General features: G+C 41.1%; 1 protein-coding gene across 1 annotated transcript in view; it reads right to left on the reverse strand.

The window, feature by feature from the left end:
* Window positions 1-25,367, reverse strand: part of ahnak (AHNAK nucleoprotein) — a 31,589-nt gene extending 6,222 nt beyond the window's left edge. The window contains 6 exon segments of the mRNA XM_076292386.1: window positions 1-11,934; window positions 12,217-12,419; window positions 12,520-12,699; window positions 13,047-13,107; window positions 16,646-16,701; window positions 25,078-25,367. Coding sequence (XP_076148501.1) covers window positions 1-11,934; window positions 12,217-12,419; window positions 12,520-12,676 — 12,294 coding nt within the window. The 5' untranslated portion in view covers window positions 12,677-12,699; window positions 13,047-13,107; window positions 16,646-16,701; window positions 25,078-25,367.
* Window positions 25,368-25,723: the final 356 nt, after the last annotated feature.

A 25,723-nucleotide genomic window follows, 5' to 3' on the forward strand; every position in this document is an offset into this window, starting at 1 on the left:
AATATTTCCTTTTGGCATTTTCAAATCAACATCTGGTCCTTCGACTTTGGGCCCCTTGAATCCAAATGAAGGCATTTTCATCTTTGGCATCTTGAATCCACCTTCTGGACCTTCAATGTCAACATCTGGGCCTTCAATGTTGACTTTTGGACCTTTGAGGTCACCTTCAATTTTTGGAACTGAAACATCCACATCTCCCTTGACTTTCGGTCCTTTCAGGTTGAAGTCCATATCAGGCATTGAGATCTTTGGACCTGATATTGTTGGCATTTTGAATTTAGGTCCCTTGATCTTTCCCTCTGGACCTTCAATGTCAAGATCTGGAGTGTCAATGTCAACATTTGGTGCTTTAAGATCAATATTTCCTTTTGGCATTTTCAAATCAACATCTGGTCCTTCGACTTTGGGCCCCTTGAATCCAAATGAAGGCATTTTGATCTTTGGCATCTTGAATCCACCTTCTGGACCTTCAATGTCAACATCTGGGCATTCAATGTCAACACTTGGTGCTTTAAGATCAAAAGCAGCCTTGGGCATGTCAGGAGCATTGATATCAAGTTCTACAGATCCAATATCAACATCTGCTTTAGGCAAATCGATATCTGGGCCTTCAACCTTGGGTGATTTGAAACCAAATTTAGGCATTTTAAATTTTGGTAATTTAAATCCACCCTCTGGACTTCGACCTTCCACATCAGCACCCTCAATCTTTGGCCCTTTAAAACCAATTTTGGGCATTTTGAATTTATGCTTTTTTAAACCAGCGTCAGGTCCACTGATATCTACATCTGGGCCTTCGATCTCAATCTTTGGTCCTTTGATGTCAGCTTCAAACTTTGGACTTGATACATCAACATCACCCTTCATCTTGGGTCCTTTCAGGTTAAGGTCAACGTCAGGCATTGAGATCTTTGGACCTGATATTGTTGGCATTTTGAATTTAGGCCCCTTGATCTTTCCCCCAGGACCTTCAATGTCAAGGTCTGGAGTGTCAATGTCAACATTTGGAGCATTAAGATCAATATTTCCTTTTGGCATTTTCAAATCAACATCTGCTCCTTCGACTTTGGGACCTTTGAATCCAAATGAAGGCATTTTCATCTTTGGCATCTTGAATCCACCTTCTGGGCCTTCAATGTCAAGGTCTGGAGTGTCAATGTCAACATTTGGTGCTTTAAGATCAATATTTCCTTTTGGCATTTTCAAATCAACATCTGGTCCTTCGACTTTGGGACCTTTGAATCCAAATGAAGGCATTTTCATCTTTGGCATCCTGAATCCACCTTCTGGGCCTTCAATGTCAACATCTGGGCCTTCAATGTCAACTTTTGGACCTTTGATGTCACCTTCAATTTTTGGAACTGAAACATCCATATCACCCTTGAATTTCGGTCCTTTCAGGTTGAAGTCCACATCAGGCATTGAGATCTTTGGACCTGATATTGTTGGCATTTTGAATTTAGGTCCCTTGATCTTTCCCTCTGGACCTTCAATGTCAAGGTCTGGAGTGTCAATGTCAACATTTGGTGCTTTAAGATCAATATTTCCTTTTGGCATTTTCAAATCAACATCTGGTCCTTCAACTTTGGGACCTTTGAACCCAAATGAAGGCATTTTCATCTTTGGCATCTTGAATCCACCTTCTGGGCCTTCAATGTCAACATCTGGGCCCTCAATGTCGACTTTTGGACCTTTAAGGTCACCTTCAATTTTTGGAATTGAGACATCCATATCACCCTTGAATTTCGGTCCTTTTAGGTTGAAGTCCACATCAGGCATTGAGATCTTCGGACCTGATATTGTTGGCATTTTGAATTTAGGTCCCTTGATCTTTCCCTCTGGGCCTTCAATGTCAAGATCTGGAGTGTTAATGTCAACATTTGGTGCTTTAAGGTCAATATTTCCTTTGGGCATTTTCAAATCAACATCTGGTCCTTCGACTTTGGGACCCTTGAATCCAAATGAAGGCATCTTGATCTTTGGCATGTGGAATCCACCTTCTGGGCCTTCAATGTCAACATCCGGGCCTTCAATGTTGACTTTTGGGCCTTTGATGTCACCTTCAATTTTTGGAACTGAAACATCCATATCACCCTTGAATTTCGGTCCTTTTAGGTTGAAGTCCACATCAGGCATTGAGATCTTCGGACCTGATATTGTTGGCATTTTGAATTTAGGTCCCTTGATCTTTCCCTCTGGGCCTTCAATGTCAAGATCTGGAGTGTTAATGTCAACATTTGGTGCTTTAAGGTCAATATTTCCTTTGGGCATTTTCAAATCAACATCTGGTCCTTCGACTTTGGGACCCTTGAATCCAAATGAAGGCATCTTGATCTTTGGCATGTGGAATCCACCTTCTGGGCCTTCAATGTCAACATCCGGGCCTTCAATGTTGACTTTTGGGCCTTTGATGTCACCTTCAATTTTTGGAACTGAAACATCCATATCACCCTTGACTTTCGGTCCTTTCAGGTTGAAGTCCATATCAGGCATTGAGATCTTTGGACCTGATATTGTTGGCATTTTGAATTTAGGTCCCTTGATCTTTCCCTCTGGACCTTCAATGTCAAGATCTGGAGTGTCAATGTCAACATTTGGTGTTTTAAGATCAATATTTCCTTTTGGCATTTTCAAATCAACATCTGGTCCTTCGACTTTGGGCCCCTTGAATCCAAATGAAGGCATTTTCATCTTTGGCATCTTGAATCCACCTTCTGGACCTTCAATGTCAACATCTGGGCCTTCAATGTTGACTTTTGGACCTTTGAGGTCACCTTCAATTTTTGGAACTGAAACATCCACATCTCCCTTGACTTTCGGTCCTTTCAGGTTGAAGTCCATATCAGGCATTGAGATCTTTGGACCTGATATTGTTGGCATTTTGAATTTAGGTCCCTTGATCTTTCCCTCTGGACCTTCAATGTCAAGATCTGGAGTGTCAATGTCAATATTTGGTGTTTTAAGATCAATATTTCCTTTTGGCATTTTCAAATCAACATCTGGTCCTTCGACTTTGGGCCCCTTGAATCCAAATGAAGGCATTTTCATCTTTGGCATCTTGAATCCACCTTCTGGACCTTCAATGTCAACATCTGGGCCTTCAATGTTGACTTTTGGACCTTTGAGGTCACCTTCAATTTTTGGAACTGAAACATCCACATCTCCCTTGACTTTAGGCCCTTTCAAATTAAAGTCAACATCAGGCATAGAGATCTTTGGCCCAGAAATGGATGGCATTTTGAATTTAGGTCCTTTGATCTTTCCATCTGGTCCCTCCACCTCAAGCTCTGGACCTTTAATGTCAATTTCTGGTGCCTTAACATCAATGTCTGCTTTTGGAAGTTTCACATCAACATCAGGTCCCTCCACTTTTGGTCCCTTGAATCCAAATGAAGGCATTTTGATTTTGGGCATCTTGAATCCACCTTCTGGGCCTTCAATGTCAACATCTGGTCCTTTAATATCTATCTTTGGTGCCTTAATATCACCTTCGACCTTCGGTACTGACACATCCATATCTCCCTTCACTTTAGGTCCTTTCAGATTGAAGTCAACATCAGGCATTGAGATCTTTGGCCCAGAAATGGATGGCATTTTAAATTTAGGTCCTTTGATCTTCCCATCTGGTCCCTCCACCTCAAGTCCTGGACCCTTAATGCCAATTTCTGGTCCCTTAACATCAATGTCTGCTTTTGGAAGTTTCACATCAATGTCAGGTCCCTCCACTTTTGGCCCTTTGAATCCAAATGAAGGCATTTTGATTTTGGGCATCTTGAATCCTCCCTCTGGGCCTTCAATGTCAACATCTGGGCCTTCAACATCTATCTTTGGTGCCTTGATTTCACCCTCGACTTTGGGTACTGAAACATCAAAATCTCCCTTTCCTTTAGGTCCTTTGAGATTGAAGTCAACATCAGGCATAGAGATCTTTGGCCCAGAAATGGATGGCATTTTGAATTTAGGTCCCTTGATCTTTCCATCTGGTCCCTCCACCTCAAGTTCTGGACCCTTAATGTCAATTTCTGGTGCTTTAACATCAATGTCTGCTTTTGGGAGTTTTACATCAATGTCAGGTCCCTCCAATTTTGGCCCTTTGAATCCAAATGAAGGCATTTTGATTTTGGGCATCTTGAATCCACCCTCTGGGCCTTCAATATCAACATCAGGGCCTTCAATATCTATCTTTGGTGCTTTGATGTCACCTTCAACCTTCGGTACTGACACATCCATATCTCCCTTCACTTTAGGTCCTTTCAAATTAAAGTCAACATCAGGCATAGAGATCTTTGGCCCAGAAATGGATGGCATTTTAAATTTAGGTCCTTTGATCTTTCCATCTGGCCCCTCCACCTCAAGTTCTGGACCCTTAATGTCAATTTCTGGTGCTTTAACATCAATGTCTGCTTTTGGGAGTTTTACATCAATGTCAGGTCCCTCCAATTTTGGCCCTTTGAATCCAAATGAAGGCATTTTGATTTTGGGCATCTTGAATCCACCCTCTGGGCCTTCAATGTCAACATCAGGGCCTTCAATATCTATCTTTGGTGCCTTGATATCACCTTCAACCTTCGGTACTGACACATCCATATCTCCCTTCACTTTAGGTCCTTTCAAATTAAAGTCAACATCAGGCATAGAGATCTTTGGCCCAGAAATGGATGGCATTTTGAATTTAGGTCCTTTGATCTTTCCATCTGGTCCCTCCACCTCAAATTCTGGACCCTTAATGTCAATTTCTGGTGCCTTAACATCAATGTCTGCTTTTGGAAGTTTCACATCAATGTCAGGTCCCTCCACTTTTGGCCCTTTGAATCCAAATGAAGGCATTTTCATTTTGGGCATCTTGAATCCTCCCTCTGGGCCTTCAATGTCAACATCTGGGCCTTCAACATCTATTTTTGGTGCCTTGATTTCACCCTCGACTTTGGGTACTGAAACATCAAAATCTCCCTTTCCTTTAGGTCCTTTCAGATTGAAGTCAACATCAGGCATAGAGATCTTTGGCCCAGAAATGGATGGCATTTTGAATTTAGATCCCTTGATCTTTCCATCTGGTCCCTCCACCTCAAGTTCTGGACCCTTAATGTCAATTTCTGGTGCTTTAACATCAATGTCTGCTTTTGGGAGTTTTACATCAATGTCAGGTCCCTCCAATTTTGGCCCTTTGAATCCAAATGAAGGCATTTTGATTTTGGGCATCTTGAATCCACCCTCTGGGCCTTCAATGTCAACATCTGGGCCTTCAATATCTATCTTTGGTGCCTTGATATCACCTTCAACTTTCGGTACTGACACATCCATATCTCCCTTCACTTTAGGTCCTTTCAAATTAAAGTCAACATCAGGCATTGAGATCTTTGGCCCAGAAATGGATGGCATTTTGAATTTAGGTCCTTTGATCTTTCCATCTGGTCCCTCCACCTCAAATTCTGGACCCTTAATGTCAATTTCTGGTGCTTTAACATCAATGTCTGCTTTTGGAAGTTTCACATCAATGTCAGGTCCCTCCACTTTTGGCCCTTTGAATCCAAATGAAGGCATTTTGATTTTGGGCATCTTGAATCCACCCTCAGGGCCTTCAATGTCAACATCTGGGCCTTCAATATCTATCTTTGGTGCCTTGATATTACCTTCAACTTTCGGTACTGACACATCCATATCTCCCTTCACTTTAGGTCCTTTCAAATTAAAGTCAACATCAGGCATTGAGATCTTTGGCCCAGAAATGGATGGCATTTTGAATTTAGGTCCTTTGATCTTTCCATCTGGTCCCTCCACCTCAAATTCTGGACCCTTAATGTCAATTTCTGGTGCTTTAACATCAATATCTGCTTTTGGAAGTTTCACATCAATGTCAGGTCCCTCCACTTTTGGCCCTTTGAATCCAAATGAAGGCATTTTAATTTTGGGCATCTTGAATCCACCCTCTGGGCCTTCAATGTCAACATCTGGGCCTTCAATATCTATCTTTTGTGTCTTGATATCACCTTCTACCTTCGGTACTGACACATCCATATCTCCCTTCACTTTAGGTCCTTTCAAATTAAAGTCAACATCAGGCATTGAGATCTTTGGCCCAGAAATGGATGGCATTTTGAATTTAGGGCCTTTGATCTTTCCTTCAGGACCCTCCACCCCAAGATCTGGGGTGTCAATGTCGACTTTTGGTGCCTTAACATTAATGTCTGCTTTTGGCATTTTCACATCAACTTCAGGGCCCTCCAGTTTTGGCCCCTTGAATCCAAATGAAGGCATTTTCATTTTGGGCATCTTGAATCCACCCTCTGGACCTTCAATGTCAATATCTGGGCCTTCAATATCTATCTTTGGTGCCTTGATTTTACCCTCGACTTTGGGTACTGACACATCCATATCTCCCATCACTTTAGGTCCTTTCAAATTAAAGTCAACATCAGGCATAGAGATCTTTGGCCCAGAAATGGATGGCATTTTGAATTTAGGTCCTTTGATCTTTCCATCTGGTCCCTCCACCTCAATTTCTGGACCCTTAATGTCAATTTCTGGTGCCTTAACATCAATGTCTGCTTTTGGAAGTTTCACATCAACGTCAGGTCCCTCCACTTTTGGCCCTTTGAATCCAAATGAAGGCATTTTCATTTTGGGCATCTTGAATCCACCCTCTGGACCTTCAATGTCAACATCTGGGCCTTCAATATCCATCTTTGGTGCCTTGATTTCACCCTCGACTTTGGGTACTGAAACATCAAAATCTACCTTTCCTTTAGGTCCTTTCAGATTGAAGTCAACATCAGGCATTGAGATCTTTGGCCCAGAAATGGATGGCATTTTGAATTTAGGGCCTTTGATCTTTCCATCTGGTCCCTCCACCTCAAGATCTGGGGTGTCAATGTTGACTTTTGGTGCCTTAACATTAATGTCTGCTTTCGGCATTTTCACATCAACGTCAGGTCCTTCCACTTTTGGCCCCTTGAATCCAAATGAAGGCATTTTCATTTTGGGCATCTTGAATCCACCTTCTGGGCCTTCAATGTCAACATCTGGGCCTTCAATGTCTATCTTTGGTGCCTTGATATCACCTTCGACTTTGGGTACTGACACATCCACACCTCCCTTCACTTTAGGCCCTTTAAGATTTAAGTCAACATCAGGCATTGAGATCTTTGGCCCAGAAATGGATGGCATTTTGAATTTAGGGCCTTTGATCTTTCCATCTGGTCCCTCCACCTCAAGATCTGGGGTGTCAATGTTGACATTTGGTGCCTTAACATTTATGTCTGCTTTCGGCATTTTCACATCAACGTCAGGTCCTTCCACTTTTGGCCCCTTGAATCCAAATGAAGGCATTTTCATTTTGGGCATCTTGAATCCACCTTCTGGGCCTTCAATGTCAACATCTGGGCCTTCAATGTCTATCTTTGGTGCCTTGATATCACCTTCGACTTTGGGTACTGACACATCCACACCTCCCTTCACTTTAGGCCCTTTAAGATTTAAGTCAACATCAGGCATTGAGATCTTTGGCCCAGAAATGGATGGCATTTTGAATTTAGGGCCTTTGATCTTTCCATCTGGTCCCTCCACCTCAAGATCTGGGGTGTCAATGTTGACTTTTGGTGCCTTAACATTAATGTCTGCTTTCGGCATTTTCACATCAACGTCAGGTCCTTCCACTTTTGGCCCCTTGAATCCAAATGAAGGCATTTTCATTTTGGGCATCTTGAATCCACCTTCTGGGCCTTCAATGTCAACATCTGGGCCTTCAATGTCTATCTTTGGTGCCTTGATATCACCTTCGACTTTGGGTACTGACACATCCACACCTCCCTTCACTTTAGGCCCTTTAAGATTTAAGTCAACATCAGGCATTGAGATCTTTGGCCCAGAAATGGATGGCATTTTGAATTTAGGGCCTTTGATCTTTCCATCTGGTCCCTCCACCTCAAGATCTGGGGTGTCAATGTTGACTTTTGGTGCCTTAACATTAATGTCTGCTTTCGACATTTTCACATCAACGTCAGGTCCTTCCACTTTTGGCCCCTTGAATCCAAATGAAGGCATTTTCATTTTGGGCATCTTGAATCCACCTTCTGGGCCTTCAATGTCAACATCTGGGCCTTCAATGTCTATCTTTGGTGCCTTGATATCACCTTCGACTTTGGGTACTGACACATCCACACCTCCCTTCACTTTAGGCCCTTTAAGATTTAAGTCAACATCAGGCATTGAGATCTTTGGCCCGGAAATGGATGGCATTTTGAATTTAGGCCCTTTGATCTTTCCTTCAGGACCCTCCACCTCAAGATCTGGAGTGTCAATGTCGACTTTTGGTGCCTTAACATTAATGTCTGCGTCAGGCATTTTCACATCAACATCAGGTCCTTCCACTTTTGGTCCCTTGAATCCAATTGAAGGCATTTTCATTTTGGGCATCTTGAATCCACCTTCTGGGCCTTCAATGTCAACATCTGGGCCTTTAATGTCTATCTTTGGTGCCTTGATATCACCTTCGACTTTGGGTACTGACACATCCACACCTCCCTTCACTTTAGGCCCTTTAATATTTAAGTCAACATCAGGCATTGAGATCTTTGGCCCGGAAATGGATGGCATTTTGAATTTAGGCCCTTTGATCTTTCCTTCAGGACCCTCCACCTCAAGATCTGGAGTGTCAATGTCGACTTTTGGTGCCTTAACATTAATGTCTGCGTCAGGCATTTTCACATCAACATCAGGTCCTTCCACTTTTGGCCCCTTGAATCCAAATGAAGGCATTTTCATTTTGGGCATCTTGAATCCACCTTCTGGGCCTTCAATGTCAACATCTGGGCCTTTAATGTCTATCTTTGGTGCCTTAATATCACCTTCGACTTTGGGTACTGACACATCCACACCTCCCTTCACTTTAGGCCCTTTAAGATTTAAGTCAACATCAGGCATTGAGATCTTTGGCCCGGAAATGGATGGCATTTTGAATTTAGGCCCTTTGATCTTTCCTTCAGGACCCTCCACCTCAAGATCTGGAGTGTCAATGTCGACTTTTGGTGCCTTAACATTAATGTCTGCATCAGGCATTTTCACATCAACATCAGGTCCTTCCACTTTTGGCCCCTTGAATCCAAATGAAGGCATTTTCATTTTGGGCATCTTGAATCCACCTTCTGAGCCTTCAATGTCAACATCTGGGCCTTTAATGTCTATCTTTGGTGCCTTGATATCACCTTCGACTTTGGGTACTGACACATCCACACCTCCCTTCACTTTAGGCCCTTTAAGATTTAAGTCAACGTCAGGCATTGAGATCTTTGGCCCGGAAATGGATGGCATTTTGAATTTAGGCCCTTTAATCTTTCCTTCAGGACCCTCCACCTCAAGATCTGGGGTGTCAATGTCGACTTTTGGTGCCTTAACATTAATGTCTGCTTTCGGCATTTTCACATCAACTTCAGGGCCCTCCAGTTTTGGCCCCTTGAATCCAAATGAAGGCATTTTCATTTTGGGCATCTTGAATCCTCCATCGGGGCCCTCAATACCAACTTCTGGGCCTTCAATGTCAATTTTAGGGGCCTTGATATCACCTTCAACCTTTGGAATAGACACATTCACATCCCCCTTTACCTTTGGTCCTCTTAGGTTTAAATCAACATCTGGCATTGAAATCTTTGGACCTGATATTTTTCCTTCCAGATGCTCTACCTCTAGTTCTGAACCTCTAATGTCAACTTCTGGCGCCTTAAACTTAATGTCTGCTTTTGGTAGATTCACATCAACTTCAGGGACCTCCCCTTTGGGACCCTTTATTCCAAATGATGGAATTTTTATTTTTGGCATCTTGAATCCACCTTCTGGGCCTTCAATGTCAACATCTGGGCCTTCAATGTCTATCTTTGGTGCCTTGATATCACCTTCGACTTTGGGTACTGACACATCCACACCTCCCTTCACTTTAGGCCCTTTAAGATTTAAGTCAACGTCAGGCATTGAGATCTTTGGCCCGGAAATGGATGGCATTTTGAATTTAGGCCCTTTAATCTTTCCTTCAGGACCCTCCACCTCAAGATCTGGGGTGTCAATGTCGACTTTTGGTGCCTTAACATTAATGTCTGCTTTCGGCATTTTCACATCAACTTCAGGGCCCTCCAGTTTTGGCCCCTTGAATCCAAATGAAGGCATTTTCATTTTGGGCATCTTGAATCCTCCATCGGGGCCCTCAATACCAACTTCTGGTCCTTTAATGTCAATTTTAGGGGCCTTGATATCACCTTCAACCTTTGGAATAGACACATTCACATCCCCCTTTACCTTTGGTCCTCTCAGGTTTAAATCAACATCTGGCATTGAAATCTTTGGACCTGATATTTTTCCTTCCAGATGCTCTACCTCTAGTTCTGAACCTCTAATGTCAACTTCTGGCGCCTTAAACTTAATGTCTGCTTTTGGTAGATTCACATCAACTTCAGGGACCTCCCCTTTGGGACCCTTTATTCCAAATGATGGAATTTTTATTTTTGGCATCTTGAATCCACCTTCTGGGCCTTCAATGTCAACATCTGGGCTTTCAATGTCTATCTTTGGTGCTTTTATATCGACTTTGACTTTTGGTGCTGAGACATCAATATCTCCCTTCAATTTAGGTCCTTTCACATTTAAGTCAACATCAGGCATTGAGATCTTTGGTCCAGAAACAGATGGCATGTTGAATGTAGACCCTTTTATTTTTCCTCCTGGACCCTCAACATTAAGAGCTGTACTTTTAATGTCAATTCCTTGTGCTTTTAGATCAACATTACCTTCTGGTAGCTTCACATCAACATCAGTGCCCTTGATACCAAATGAAGGCATTTTGATTTTGGGCATTTTGAATCCACCTTCAGGGCCTTTAACATTAACCTCAGGTCCTCCTATGTCTATCTCAGGTGATGTCAGGTCTCCTTTGAAAGTTGGAAGCGAAACATCAACATCTCCTTTCATTTTGGATCCTTTGAGGTTGATATCAACATCTTGGCCTCCAAATGATGGCATTTTAAATTTCGGTAACTTATATCCCATTTCTGATCCATCAATGTCAACACCAGAACCTTCAACATTAACTGCTGCACCTGCAATGTTTGTATTAGGCACAGTAATTCCACTTTTAATGCCTGAAATAGACACATTAGAATTACCCTTAACTTTTGCCCCTTTAAAACTGATGTCAGTGGCATGAGTCTGTAAGCTGGGACCTGAAACCTCTGATGTTTTGATTTTGCCATCTACACCTGCTGTTACTGTGGTATCTGTACTTGTACCAGATATTCTGGCAGTAGGAGCATTCACATTGATGTTGATTCCTTGACCTGCTCCCCTCAGCTGCTGGTTACCTATAGTAACTTCAGGGCCATTGCTTCCTTTGCTATTTCCTTTCTCCAAACCAACACCTATTTTACCTGAGAAACCTTGGGTACTTCTACCAGGTCCACTGATATTAATCTTATCACTATCTGTTACATTAGTGCCAGGTAACTGAATACTGCTATGTTGATGCTGCATCCCTCCAGATAGCCCAAATTCAGTCGACGACCTTTCCCCCGAAAGTCCAGTGGCAGGAATTTTAAATCTGAGCTCTTTTTCACCCTGCTCAACATCTTTTGTAACAGTTGCCGTTTTAACATGTCCCACACTCCAGTGTTTTTCAGATGGGCCAGTGGCATGTGGACCTGTGACAGAGACATCACTTGGGACGTGAATCTTGAATTCTGGACTACCTATTTCATATTGCTGCTGCCCAGGACCCTCTGGCATGTCCAAAGTGTAGGTAGTAATTCGTCGGGTGATGGTGGTAATTGTGCTTCCATCACTGCTTGTGCTGCTGTGACGTTCCGTACGCACATCTACACCCTCAGCAAGGTCCTCTGATTTCAGTCTAGGTTTGATCTTCTTAGTGTAGATCCGTCTGTAGTCCTCATCATCTCCACTCTGGTATTTAAAAATGTATAATAATATGTAAGTGTAGAACAGATTATTCAGTATTTACAATAATGTAATATTTTAATAAATTGAAACATGCATATACAATAGATTAACTCTCAATAGACATTAATTTACACTTATTAATGTACACTTCAACATAGTGTTTACAATTATAAGCACAACTGACAACAGTTATTGTCTGCAAGTCATGCAGAACCATCAGTGGACTTTTAATATAATTTATGTATGTATGTAAGAACTCAATTTTGAAAGCAATAGTTTCCTTACAAGGATAATGTCAGGACTTGATCCTCCAAATCTTGTCTTGCCTTCCCATGACAGTGTGCCCATGGGAGATCGGCAGGGTGATTTGTCTCCCTTGTTCTGTAGTTTTAGCCCAACTTTATGTCGATTAAGTGTCTTCAGTAACTCTTCTGTTTCTTCTGAGCTCATGTTGTCAAAGTAGATGGTTGCACCCACGATTTGGTCACCTGAACAGAACATTGATGGGAATGGCAGTAAATACAGAGTAATTGTTGATGTTTGATAGTAAATGGGATTTTTTCCCCTGAAATCAGTTATGACTTTTACCTTTGTGGACTCTCCCAGTGTGTGCAGCAGGGGACTCGTCCTTTACATCTTTCACGTAAATCTCTCCCTCACCCGTTTTTTCAATTGTCAAGCCATGTTCATCAGGGCCCATCCACTGTGGGAAGAGCACTTCCCTTGTCTCCTCCTCTTCAGCCATTCTGGCAGAGAATGGAGAGTTTACTTTGGAGACAAATTGAAATAAAGAAGGCAACCAACACTTCTTTTTCACTGAGGCCTCATGTCTACGTATCATACAATAAGACAACATTAATTCCTTTCAAAAGTGATGTTAATAATGTGGTTTAGAGGATTTTTGAGTAAAACAGAGGAGGCCACAAAAAAGTCTAGCCCCTTAGTGACATCTGGTGGTGATTTTGCAAGACCATAAAGTAAAGCATGGTGAACCTTCATTATTTTACATGTATTCAATATAGACATGCTCTGAGAGATTATTGATATAAAAAATACAAAAGTAAGCATTAACACAATGTATGACATGAGAGAAAAGAATAAGGATTATAACTAACCTTGTTGTCTTATTCTCCTCTGAAGTCCCCTGGTGTAAAGTGACAGTGTTGTGTCTCTTCCCTGAGGCAGAAATGGAATTGTTAATAACAAATATTTTATTTCAAAGAGAAGTATGATAATCATGTTCACTTGTATGAAATGTGTTACTGTAATGCTGCATATACACAGCCTCCTTGTCCATTAGGTCTAATCACATTCAATTAATTAATTTAGGAGTGAATATTTAGATTTAGATTAAAGACCACTGAATGCAATTTAGAACTGTCTACATCAAAAATAGGCATAATAGGCTGTTTAAGCTTCATATGATATGCTATCTTAGCTCCATTTACATCTCTTGTTTCTATTACAGATAACAGACAGTGCTATACATACTGCCTGGGTCAAAAATCGATTAAATTAAACAGTCCTCTATGCGATAAGTATAAGGAAAGATACATTGCGTAAAACTAACTCTCAACAGAATATGACTCATAAAAGTGAAATGTTCCTTTGTTTAGTTGACAACCCAACAACAGGGAATGATTCAGATCTTCAAACATTCTCACAGTTACACTGCTGGCATTATGCCATTATAAATTTTGAATAGAGAGTAGGTTGTTCAAATTAAAACCCACTCAAAGGCTGAAAAATGACTTCATCTCATTCATGAATGAAAATGACAGGTGGCTTACATGCTCAGTAAGCATACAGAACAAAATAGTCTGCTGAATAGATTTGCACTTTTAATGTATAATTGTATAGTCTGCTGAATAGATTTGCACTGTTCATGTAGGCTTACAAAAGGAACTGCTGATTACTATTTTAAAAATGATCATTCTTCTCAACAGCATTTGTTTTTCACTGATGGGTGAAGCAGGGATTGGACCTTCCTTTACTAAAGCGGCTTGGGTACAATGCACATAAAGTGATTTTGACTAATAAAAACAAATTGTTTATGGTACATGATGCTGTGCCCGTGTTGCTAACCTCATCCCTAAACCCCATCCTAAGTAAATCTTGATGCCACATTCTAAATGACTTCCACTAATAATCCACTACGTTAATCCACTAAGTAAATGCAATGAATCAAGACAAGAAGTACAATTACTTTACATGTAACATTAATTACATTGAAGTGAGTTCTTAATCAACTGGTTGATTTATGATGTTTTTGTCTTTCTCTGTTTGTTTGGAATGGCTAAAAAGAGCATCTTCATGTCAACACACGGGCCCAAAGCCTTTTGCAGGATAGGGTGACTGAATGGCCTTGACAGCATTGCAGAGATACCTAAAGTTCCTCAGCCACCCTCATGCCTTCTAACCAGTCAGATGCTCAGTGAGAACCCAACATCCTGTAAACAGTTTCTACTTGCAAGAAACACTTTTTAAACTGGTCCTTTTACTAACTGATATGATCAACTGCCAGAAACACTCTGGCCAAACAATGACAAATTACCTCTAGTAGTATATGATTTAAATCTTGCAGGGACCAAATGCCTATTCTTTGCAAGCTAAAAGGAATCTCCCCTATGCCCTGTTTCTGTCAGAGATGATACCAAACAAAATATGGCCACTTCCACTTGTAGTTTTCCAGGGCGTTGATCTGATGCAACTTAAGTCACAGACGAACACAAATAATTTATACTATTTCCAACTATTTCCAATTTGAAACCCTTCACAACAGGCAGAATGATTAAATGTTTTATTATTCAGGTAGGACTTATAAAGTTTCCAAAAAACCTTTTCCATTACCATTTGGAATTTGTAGAAAATTATCTATCTTTCGAGGCTTTAGATCTTCATCAGACTGTCTCAGCTAAACTTGTAGCTCAACTATGGTAAAACCACTATGTCATATAAGTTTGAAAATTACAAACAGTTCCTGGCACAGATCCTTTGGTAATCCCCCAACCAACAACACCCAACAAAATACTTATGTATCAATTCAGGCCTATCTGCCTATGATTTCCCATCACATTTTGGGAATCACATTCAACAACTTTGCCATGTGTCATCCCTCTCTCTACAGCTTCATCAACTGTTGACACAGTGAGTCCCAGGTAAGCTCAAGCTGCGCACTCAAATGCTCAAACAAGTCTCATTATTGTTTTTGGCGAGAAGAGGTATTTACTAAAGCACTGGGAGGGAAAAATCAACAGTTATGTATTTTCAAGGAAAGAGGAGGAGTGGGGAGTTGTTCTCGCCATCTCCATGGCATGTTCTGCAGCCTGACTGTGGTGCCACACCCTTTTCTTTTATCTGCTGTGCCCCCAGCCGCTACAACACAAACTCGAGCACGGAGCGCATATTTTCCTACTCTCCTCTCTCCCACTGCCTCCATAATCCACCCATCGACTTCTCTCAAACTTTATGATCTTGAGAACTCTTTGGGCAGCCCACGTTCTCACAGCTTTGACAAATTCTTGGCAGCAAGTGCAGGGAGGAACCCATGAGAGCGAGTGGGAGGGTAGGGAGAGAAGAAAGCCGGGGGGGGGGGGCATTCTACCAGCCTGTCAGAGGAGGGTGGGGGGTGAAAACGCAACATCATGGTCCTGGCCAGCAGAGCAAACACCTAACAAAGAGCTCAAACTACTAAGTCTAATCACACACTTTCCATTTCCGATCACTCATTCATTCAAACAGAGGTCTATTTTTTATGTTTTCTATGAAATAGTCATCTACTACTTCATATATGATGACGATGAACTAAACACTGTGTGTTGTAAGTATCGCTCAGATCCGGACACACAGTATTCATTTGCAGGATCTGGAGCCTGCCCAAAAACATATGATCAACATTAGGCGTAGACACATAATAACACCTTTTGTGGTCACATAAAACAAGCTGACACACAACACTGGAAGTACAAATGTTGCTTTCACCAAGCAAGGAAGGCATGTAATATGAAACTTGAAGATGGCAATAGACAGAAATAGACTGAAAGAAATGGAAAATATTGATATTTTCCTGACTCTGAAAAAGGCATAAGAACCTCACCATGCGACACCACACTCATGTCTGTCACCACTAGGAAACTGTAGAGAAAAAGGGAATTTCCCAGGATCTGGATCACACACCAGTTCAGAGCTTGTTTAAGGCCTTTACAGAGATTCCATATGCTACAGCTACTGCTTAATATTAATGTAATAGTTGTGTTTACTCTTGCAAAGCAGTTTGCCGCAGCTGTTTTTGATCTGCTCTGAAAGCCAGCCAGCTGAACTGTGCTGATACACACGTTCATAGTTCAGGGAAGAGGGGGCTCCTCAACAGGTGGCCAAGCAAGAGCAAATGTGCATGGCACAGACACGTCGGCCAAGGAGTCAAATTACTCAAAGCAGGCCTTTCAGAGCTCACAGGCTAAGTGACCTTCGAGAGTCAAACATAGACTTTAATAACAATCATTCCAAAACTGCTCAAGAATTTGGCCTAAGAGGCCCCTTGGCTCAACTAGATTCCTCATGAATCATCATCTCTGTTATATATTGATAAAGTGATATAATATTACCATTTCATCAATACTGGTAAAACAATGTCATGGTTATGTAGTTGTTTACAATACATTTACATATTTTGCTTTAACTAAACTAAACGTCTACAAAGATTAACAAGGATTACCTGTTGATTGCTCAAGCACCAGCTACGGCTCACAGTGTTCTGTCTTCGTTTATCTTCTGAAATGGAGAAGGACATGATTAGAAAGATGTCATTTTTCCGCTCTCTACAGCAGACAACAAAAACCCCTTCAAAGGTTCAATAACAATAACAATGAAAAGATAGGATGAAATAATAATGAAAAGGTAGATTCTTAATGAACCTAAAGAACCTCCTCTCAACGATCAAATGTGTTGTTTAATCAATCATTGTAACTTAAAATGTGTACGTATGCCTGCATGTATACTGTATAAATATAAGTATAAGTATATATACTCTTTTGATCCCGTGAGGGAAATTTGGTCTCTGCATTTATCCCAATCCGTGAATTAGTGAAACACACTCAGCACACACTAATCCCGGCGCAGTGAGCTGCCTGCAACAACAGCGGCGCTCGGGGAGCAGTGAGGGGTTAGGTGCCTTGCTCAAGGGCACTTCAGCCGTGCCTACTGGTCGGGTTCCGGGAACCGGCAACCCTCCGGTTAAAAGTCTGAAGCGCTAACCAGTAGGCCACGGCTGCCCCAAACTGTGTGTGTATGTGTGTCTTTATGTGCGGGTGTGTGTTTATGTGTGTGTGTGTGTGTGTGTGTGTGTGTGTGTGTGTGTGTGTGCATGCGTGTGTGTGTGTGTAAGTGTGTGCATACCTGTTTGTGTGTGTGTGTGTGTGTGTGTGTAGTGTAAGCTACTGGTAAAACAACACTTTTTAATGATTAATAGCCGTCAGACCACACCACAGATTAGAGATTGGAGGTCCTATCATGGTGACACACCCAGAAATAAAGTACATTTATCCAAGCACTTAAGCGAGGCTATATTCACACACAAAGTAAACAGAACTATTTTTAAGATTTACCATGAGAGTCAAATCATAGGATCATCAACACAATTTTGTGACCCTCAAATATTTCAACAAAACCTGAATTGCCTATTAGAATATAACCAAATGCTTATTCAAAATAGGCAGCTGCAGCCCTGTCCTTTCAGTGGCAGTGTGGCAAACCCTACATGTTCGTTGCATGACATATACAAGTATGTTTTAGAAAAATGTGTTTGTTTGATTGGTAGTACATAAATGTAAATATGGAAATGTAAACAAGTCAATTAAATTAGAAAGCAAGTATAGGTTTCAGTGTTGATTGTAAATGTATTACAGAACCATAGTTGAGCAACCATCTGTGGTATTAGGAAGGAAATTTAAGACAAGTGTGAATTGCAAACATGTGAGATATGTCCCTGCAAATTCCATAGCTTCCATTCCACAAGAGTCAGTCTATGGCGGGCACTAAGTTAGATCACCCCTCACAGACAAGATGCTAGCAGGGGTCAATTAAGTTTCCCTTCAGGCGAAAACAAAAAGCTCATGGGCAGATACATCTCCATGTTATTCTACAGTGTTGTTTATTATCTATTTATAAAGACCAACTGAACTATAAAAAACATTGACATCTTTTAGAAATCAACAGACAGAACGGAAAAGATTTCAAATGAAATCAAATGTATGTTGTTTACTCAGTCATGTAAGCCATCTACATGAGTCAATGATTTTAAGGCAGAGCCCACTAAGTTTCAACAAAGCAGCAACACTGGAATAATTCCAAAAGCTTTGTCAGAATAAATGCTATTGAGAATGAATATACAATATATTTATTATTATATTTCTTTCTCCTTGAGGTCCATCTCTTCAACAGTCTTCAATACATTCTCACAGATATCTGCAAACAATGATGTGGCTGTTCTGTAGCTGTCACTCAGCAGTAAACATATCCACGGGATGCTGGAGTTCCACACACTTGCCCAAGGGACTACAAAGTATTGCAGCATGACAAGCAATGATGCAATCCCGTTAACAGATACAGGCTTGAAAAGATTATCATGATCAAAGCCTCAATTGAAGATAAAATACATTTCAGATCGGTTGTAGGTACTGCCCTCAGAATCTGACTTTCCTAATATGATACCTTTTCTTACAACTTTGTTATATTTTGAGGAAGGCTGAATGTCTGACACAAAGAAATGAAAATGAGCGCTATGAAGCATTGCACAACGTAAGGCTACATAGGAATTTGTGAAAACAGAATGTCCCTGTCTTGACATGACACCATAAATACTTGAATAAGCCCAGACAGGTATACCGGTGAAAATCCACTGAGGAATGATGGCTGCCATGATCAGTCATCTCTGGACTCTTACACAATAAAGAGTCACGTTTTTTCAGTTAGAACAGTTAAGGTTGTTGGCTACATAGAAAGATTCAAGTACTCTATCAAGCTCATACCAGTTGCATTAGAGAAATGTTTGGAAGTCAAATAACTCTAAAACGATTACTTATTTATGGGGTAGAATGCCTCTATTATTTGTTTGTGGAAGATTCCCCCGAAAATTTAGTTGCAGGGACATTTGTTTTCACAACATCATTCTCCTCTATTCTTCACCTTCATAATGCTGCTTGTAATTTGTCACCCAGAGCTGTTACTGAAATAGAAGGGGTGATAAAGGCCACGCTGGTCGAGGTTGTCACAGTGTTTGCATAGAGCAACAGAGCTTGAAGCAGCTGTGCACACTCAAAGATACAAGTTCCATTATTCAACACTTTATTCACATCTGGCTAGCAAACCAAAACACATATTGGAAATGTTTAGTAATTTCTGCCAAATTGCTCTATTTAAAAAATATTTTTTTAATTTAATTTCTATATGACTAAATGATGCATATTATTTTGGCCAAATGAATGGCCCTGTTGGCATGATGCTTTTGGAAAAAGTTTGTTATTAGAATTTAGAGCAAGATGAAATTATCAAACATATAACACTCCAACAGAGTTAAATGATACTTTAGACCACAAATAATACTTATTGCGGCTACTTAGAATACAAATGTTCAGAACCTGAAACCTTTGCCATAAAAACACATTTCAAAAAACAAATACTATGACATTCTCTCCCAGCTACTTGTTAAAAAATGAAAGTCTTCTGCCAGCTTAATTGATCGATTTAAAAGGAATACCTTTAATGTCTCTTTGGAACTACTCTCAATGGGACACACCCTTTGTAGAACAAGGGAACTGCAGAGGACGCACCATCTCAGAACTTGCACAGAGAGCAGGAGGCCCCACCCTGGCCCGTAGTCAGACACATTCCTTGATAGAGCCGTCAGGCCAGCTGGAAATGTGCCCAGCCTCTCCCGCAGTGACTAACTCCACAGATATGTCCTCTGCTCCAGTCCGCCACACCACTGCTCACGCTGAGTAGCAAAGCAGGGAGCTCCAAAAGAGGATGGCCATTTTAAGCTTTTGGCCTGAAAACCAGCTTTTGTGCAAACAACAGACGATCTAACGTGGTCCGGAGTACACTGATTTAACAAAAGCCCAGCAGCCCACAGAGAATCTGTATGCCTAATCTATGTGGAGATATGAAGTTGCTGATTGCCTTTAATTGGTTAACGCCTGAGCCACAGGGTTGTGGAAAAGACATGAGGTACCTCACTTGTGTACAGGAGCCAAACCACTTCAAGCTAGACCTTTTCAGGCTTACCCGGTTTGAGGCAGGTAAACACAAGAAATACTGAGCAAAATAGCATGCCTCACTGTTTCAGAATTGCAAAGCACCCGAGGGCAAGGGATTATGGTACAGTAATACAGCAGAGAAGTTACACTTTAATTGATAACCTGTTGATAAACGGCTTTATCATAATCCTCTAGCATTGTCTGAAGTTCGCTAGTGATTGTCTTATTCAATGTCAACATTCCAAATAAAATCAAGATCTATTCAAGAGCCCCTAACAATGGCACCCTGTCAAAAAAAATCCCCTGAGAAACAGATGTGCATACTTCTTATTTAGAAGGAAAATTAAATTATGTATTGCTCAGACCAAACTCATGCCTAAACTGAAAAAAAAAACATTAAGAAGTGACTGAATGCAAAAAAAAGAAATCAAACTTAGACAACAGAAGACCAAGGACTAAAATGGGCTTGCAGAGGCAGCATGACGAAGGAGAAAGTCAGTCAAAATAACATGTTGCCAGACCCGAAAACTGACTAAAAACCAGAGGTATGGTTAAAGGAAAGGATTTCGCTTGAGGGTCATAATTATTGAGTGGCGAGAAGGGGAGGGAGTGTCAGCCTGTGTCTGGTTCAGAGAGAATATGTAGACTAGACCGCCTATGAGAAAGCAAACTCTTCCTACAAGCCAGACTGGTCCGTGCAGGACAGCCGACTGACTGCTGCCATTGGGGGTATCTGCTGAACACACATGTAGATGCTTCACACTGACACTTCAGCCACTCTCCACTAGACCTCCTTACAGCCCAATAACTTGGCAACCTGAAGTGACACCAGTAAGGTCTATAATCTGTTTACAATTACTGACTAACAGGCCATAATTTAATGGCTGTTTTTAACATGTCTGTCATAAAAGGTTCTTTCTCAAAACTTTCACTTCCCTGCTTCAAGTCTATTGCATCAACACACCCTATGCATTCTAGGCAATAAAACGTGCATGCTAAATAACACATTCACTAACTAAAGTTATTGAAGGTACATTTTTACCCAGAGTGATATGAGTATAACTCTCCAAATTATGGCAAATGAAAGCACAGCCCAGTCATTGTGATCACAAGGCTGCATTCCTCGTTTCAAATCCTTTATTTAATTCTTGCTAGCAATTCAGGAGAATGGGTGAGGCTGTGTGGTGCATCAAAATAGCAGAACTCTTAACGGATCTTGAGAACAACAAAGTTTTGTCGAAACAAAGTAGCAGAGTGAGGTGCCATGGAGGTGATTTGCATGAATTACAAACTGACAAAAATGTCCATATAAAGCTGGAGAAACAGGCCACACAATGACTTGATAGTTGACAGTGTATGTTTGACTTTTGATAAGATCATTCAGGTCATAGCAATCCTATTTGATCGAAGCCTGTGCTTTCCAAACTCAATCTGGATTGTTAATTCAAGTAAACCAGGACAAGATAACAAGAACTCTTTCAAGTACCACCAAATTATCTGTTTTACAATGCAAAATAATTCTAATCAGTTAACAAATATTTCAATGTTTGCCTAATGACATAATCATGCCTGTATATATGCAGTACTGCTATAATGCTGTCAATTTCACAGAGGTTGTTTAATAGAAGAGTATATTGAGCACAACTAGGCTATTTAAAACCGGAGCTCAGAGTTACACAGTGACAACTATTGTAGCTAGAGACTCCAAGAACAAATCAGAGAAACACATGGGAAACACGCCTGCTGATGTTTGATCCCTCACGCTCATGCTCAGTCCTATCTGTTGATTTGCTAATTGATTGGGCAGCACTGCCTTAACATGGCAACTCTCTAAGCAGATCCCTTTCTTTGTAGAGATATAACTGCTTTGGTTGTTGCCTTCAACACAGATATTCACTATTTAACACCCCAGGTCAGAATGTTCGGAGAGCTCGTTGCAGGGTGCTGTCTTCTGTTCTCCCCTCACACCTTAGGCAGATGTGAGTCGCTTCCATTTCCAGCTCTGGGTGTAAACAATGTTAATTTTGTCTTTGAGTCTGACTGAACAGTATCATAAGACTCTATCTCACATGCACCAAGATGGACCAACCCCATCACAAGCCTCATGTCATGCCTCGTGCCCCATTGTGTAAATCCCTGTGGCTTTCCCAACAAAGTTTTCATTACAAACTTTTCCTCACATCCATTTAACACATGGAACCTGACCAACTGAATAAGTCTGATAAAGTGGCCATCCAGAATAAAAAGGTTTACACAAAACTGTGTATACAGCATGTGGGCTAAATCACCTTTACACTATTTCAATACATTCATCCGACTTTCAAACAGATTCAGCATATTCAGTGATTGAGAGGCAATATTCTTGGTGGTGGGCGGAAAATTGGGTAAGATGGATGTTCTACTGGGGCATGACTCACTGGGATGCTGGCAGAGGCGACGCCAATTGCTCATACAGATTCCATCTCCTGTACTCAGTCTTTCTCAACAACTACACTCAATGATAGCTTCGGGCAAGCTGAAACAATGACAGATAATGCAACAATCAAATCGGTGGTTGTGAAATCTGGGTGTATCAAATTGACACCAAAGCTCTATGGTTCGATGAGTCAAAGTAAATCCATATCCACCCATCCCATCCATTCCCAGCTGTTTCTAGGGGTGATACCTCTGAACTGATCTTTGCTTATCTACCGAGGTTCACTCCACAAATCATTTGAGAGCAATTTTGTAGATGAATGCATAAATAGCAGGTCATGTCACACAGCATATTACCACAGGCTGGAATACAGTGGAGCTTAAGACAATTGCCACAAACATTCAGTAACAAAAAAAAACTCAAACGTGCCAATCATTTGCTAGAAAGTATTCCCTCATATTTTCCATGACTTAGTTTAGAAAGAAACCTCTGAAAAAGCCTGCAAGGAAATGACAGAGGAAGTGTGCGAGAGATTGCGCTCTTTCCGTTTCACACTGCGATAGCAACACTCATTGAGTGGTCCACTCATTTCTCTTCTATCAGGAGAAGTCAAGAGAAGTCAAAGTTCCTCTCCAGGACCCTACCATCCCTGGAAATGACGACCTACACCACATTCAGACTGACTTTAGACAAAGTACTGTTATGGTGTAATTTGCTTCAAGCAAGCAAGGATTTGCTGTCTATGGTTAAAAACAAATACAGAAGACTTTTGTGTATGTATCACAACAAATGTCCAGCAAATGGCACAGCCAGTGCCAGCAAAAGGATTTTGACACTGACAGTGCCACGAGGGCAAAACTGCAATCCTGCATAGGCTAGAGCTTTATTTGATGAGAATGTCTGACTAGTCGACTGCTTTGCCTACAACGCCACAGAAGAAAGTCCAGGGTGTGGCCGCAGCAGGGGGATGGGCTTCCAAATTTGTAGTTTCCTTGCAACCATCCCATGGATGGATTTCTCTCTGCCTTTCTCAAACCAACAGTTATCCATATACTTACAAACTAAAGGAACTACTCAAATATCTATAATGTTCAACCTCTCAGTCTATATGTATTTTACAGTGGAACTGGCTATTACTTTGCCATCACAATTTAGAGAAATAAAACTTCATGCTGAAGCCAACCACAGAAAGGAGGTCTGATGTAGATAAAACCCTTAATTCTTCCAACTCCATAGAGCCTCTTGCTTTTCCTCTAGTGCTTCAAACCTGGTTTCAATTAGTTAGTCTTTCCAAACCACTACATTCCATTACCCTCTACCCCCACCCTTCCACCCTCCCACCTCCCTTCTCCACACTCTGGCTGGGATCCCAGGTTAAGAAAATCGAAGCAAATTTGAGTGAATCCCCGAACTCCACCCCTCAGAAAAAGTTTTAACTTTTAGCTCAAGAGTAAGTACTCGCAACCCGTCTTAAAAATGAGTCTGTTATAACAATGAGTCCTATCACTTCAGTGAACGTTTTCAGGCCGTTTTCGTGTATTCTATACACAAAGAGACTGCATAACTGCCGACGTCCAAAACGTAGGTTTCTAATTCTACATATGGTAGGGCAGGGTGATATTCCCTAACTAGAGGGCGGGGGAAGGAAGGGAAAGCGCTGAAAGAAATCCACACCCTAAAAAGCTCCATGCGTGACAAACAGAGATTCTTAATTTCTTATAGAAAATAAATGCAAATCAGCTTTAAACTCCCTTATGCAAATCTAATTAAAGTGGTTCATTTTAGGTAAACGTTTATTTAAACTTGCTACATTGACAGAGTAGCCTACGCACTTTGTGAGTCAGTGAAGGCGAATAAATATCCACGTCGCAAAGCTGAACTTGTATGCACTGTCTGCTGGAATGTGCCTGCGCACAACTTTTCTTTTGACGCATGTCGTTTTGTTCATAAACGCATGTCGTTGTTCATGTTCGTTGTAAAATGGTTTCAATGTCTCTTTAGGAATTCTCTATTTATTCTAAAAAATGTTTTTTACAAATATAAAAACGCTTAGTGGCATTAATAACTATTCAAATATACCCGCTTCAACAGTACACTGTTCAACAACTCACATCACAAGAAAAATAAGCACGTCTCTTATTAGACACATATAACAAAGTTTATGAGACTGAGGAGCCATCATTAGCACTAGCACCGTTTGTTGGGAGTGACGATACACACCCACCTTTCCACATGTTCAACCATACAAGTTCATGCGCCACCGTGAAAAGGGATGGTTTAACGGTGTTTACATACCCCTACAGATGTCAAGAATTGTATGCTAACTCTTAGAATATTAAACGTCGTCCAAGATGTGACATTTCGTTTGTGTTCAATTCAATGCACATGGATGCTCAAAATAGGCACAGGCTATTTAATTAGTTCAAGAAGCATTAGAAATGATACAATGAATTCATAAATGGAAAAACTTCAGCTTACCTGAAAACAGACCAGACCTTATAACTTCACTGCTTGAGCATCACTGACACTTCACACGTCTTCGCCACAGCCCCAAAGTTAGTTCTTTAATTGTCGTTGTCTAAAAGTTTCTTGTTAAGTTCTCTCTCTCGCTCGCTCGCTCGCTCTCTCTCTCTCTCTCTCGGTCTCTCTCTGCAAGGCAAAGGTGCCTTTTTATACTTTTGTGTTTTGTAACTCTCTCCTTCTCTCTCTCCCTCTCACTTTTAACGTCTGTTCTTCAGGGCTATGTGGCTGTAACTCCGGGCTATGGAGAATGGTCGGGCGTAGGGCAGAGCAGGACTCTTCAGTCAGGTGGGAGGGATCAACGGTGTAACAGGGAACAGGGAGTGGTCGGGTGTCATCTGCGCTCAGCCCACACAGAAGTAGTCCCTCACTCACAGCTAATATTTGCTGCAGTTACCATGGCAGAAATCTAATGTATTCAAAATAATGCAACTGTCCTTCTGTCATCATATTTCATTTGCTAAATCAATTAAGCTGCATTCAGCTATTATGAATATCTTTCTTAGGCCTAATAATTATGTGGCAACAGTATGACAATACCTTCAGCTTTAAAACAGCTCTAATGTGAAGGGTTTGTCACTGTCCTTTACACTGGTGCAGACTG

This window comes from Alosa pseudoharengus, unplaced genomic scaffold (assembly GCF_046254945.1).
Source record: "Alosa pseudoharengus isolate Yale_2024_CS ecotype anadromous, Long Island Sound unplaced genomic scaffold, YU_APseudo_1.1 YU_APseudo_1.1_scf_19, whole genome shotgun sequence".
Classification (NCBI taxonomy): domain Eukaryota; kingdom Metazoa; phylum Chordata; class Actinopteri; order Clupeiformes; family Clupeidae; genus Alosa; species Alosa pseudoharengus.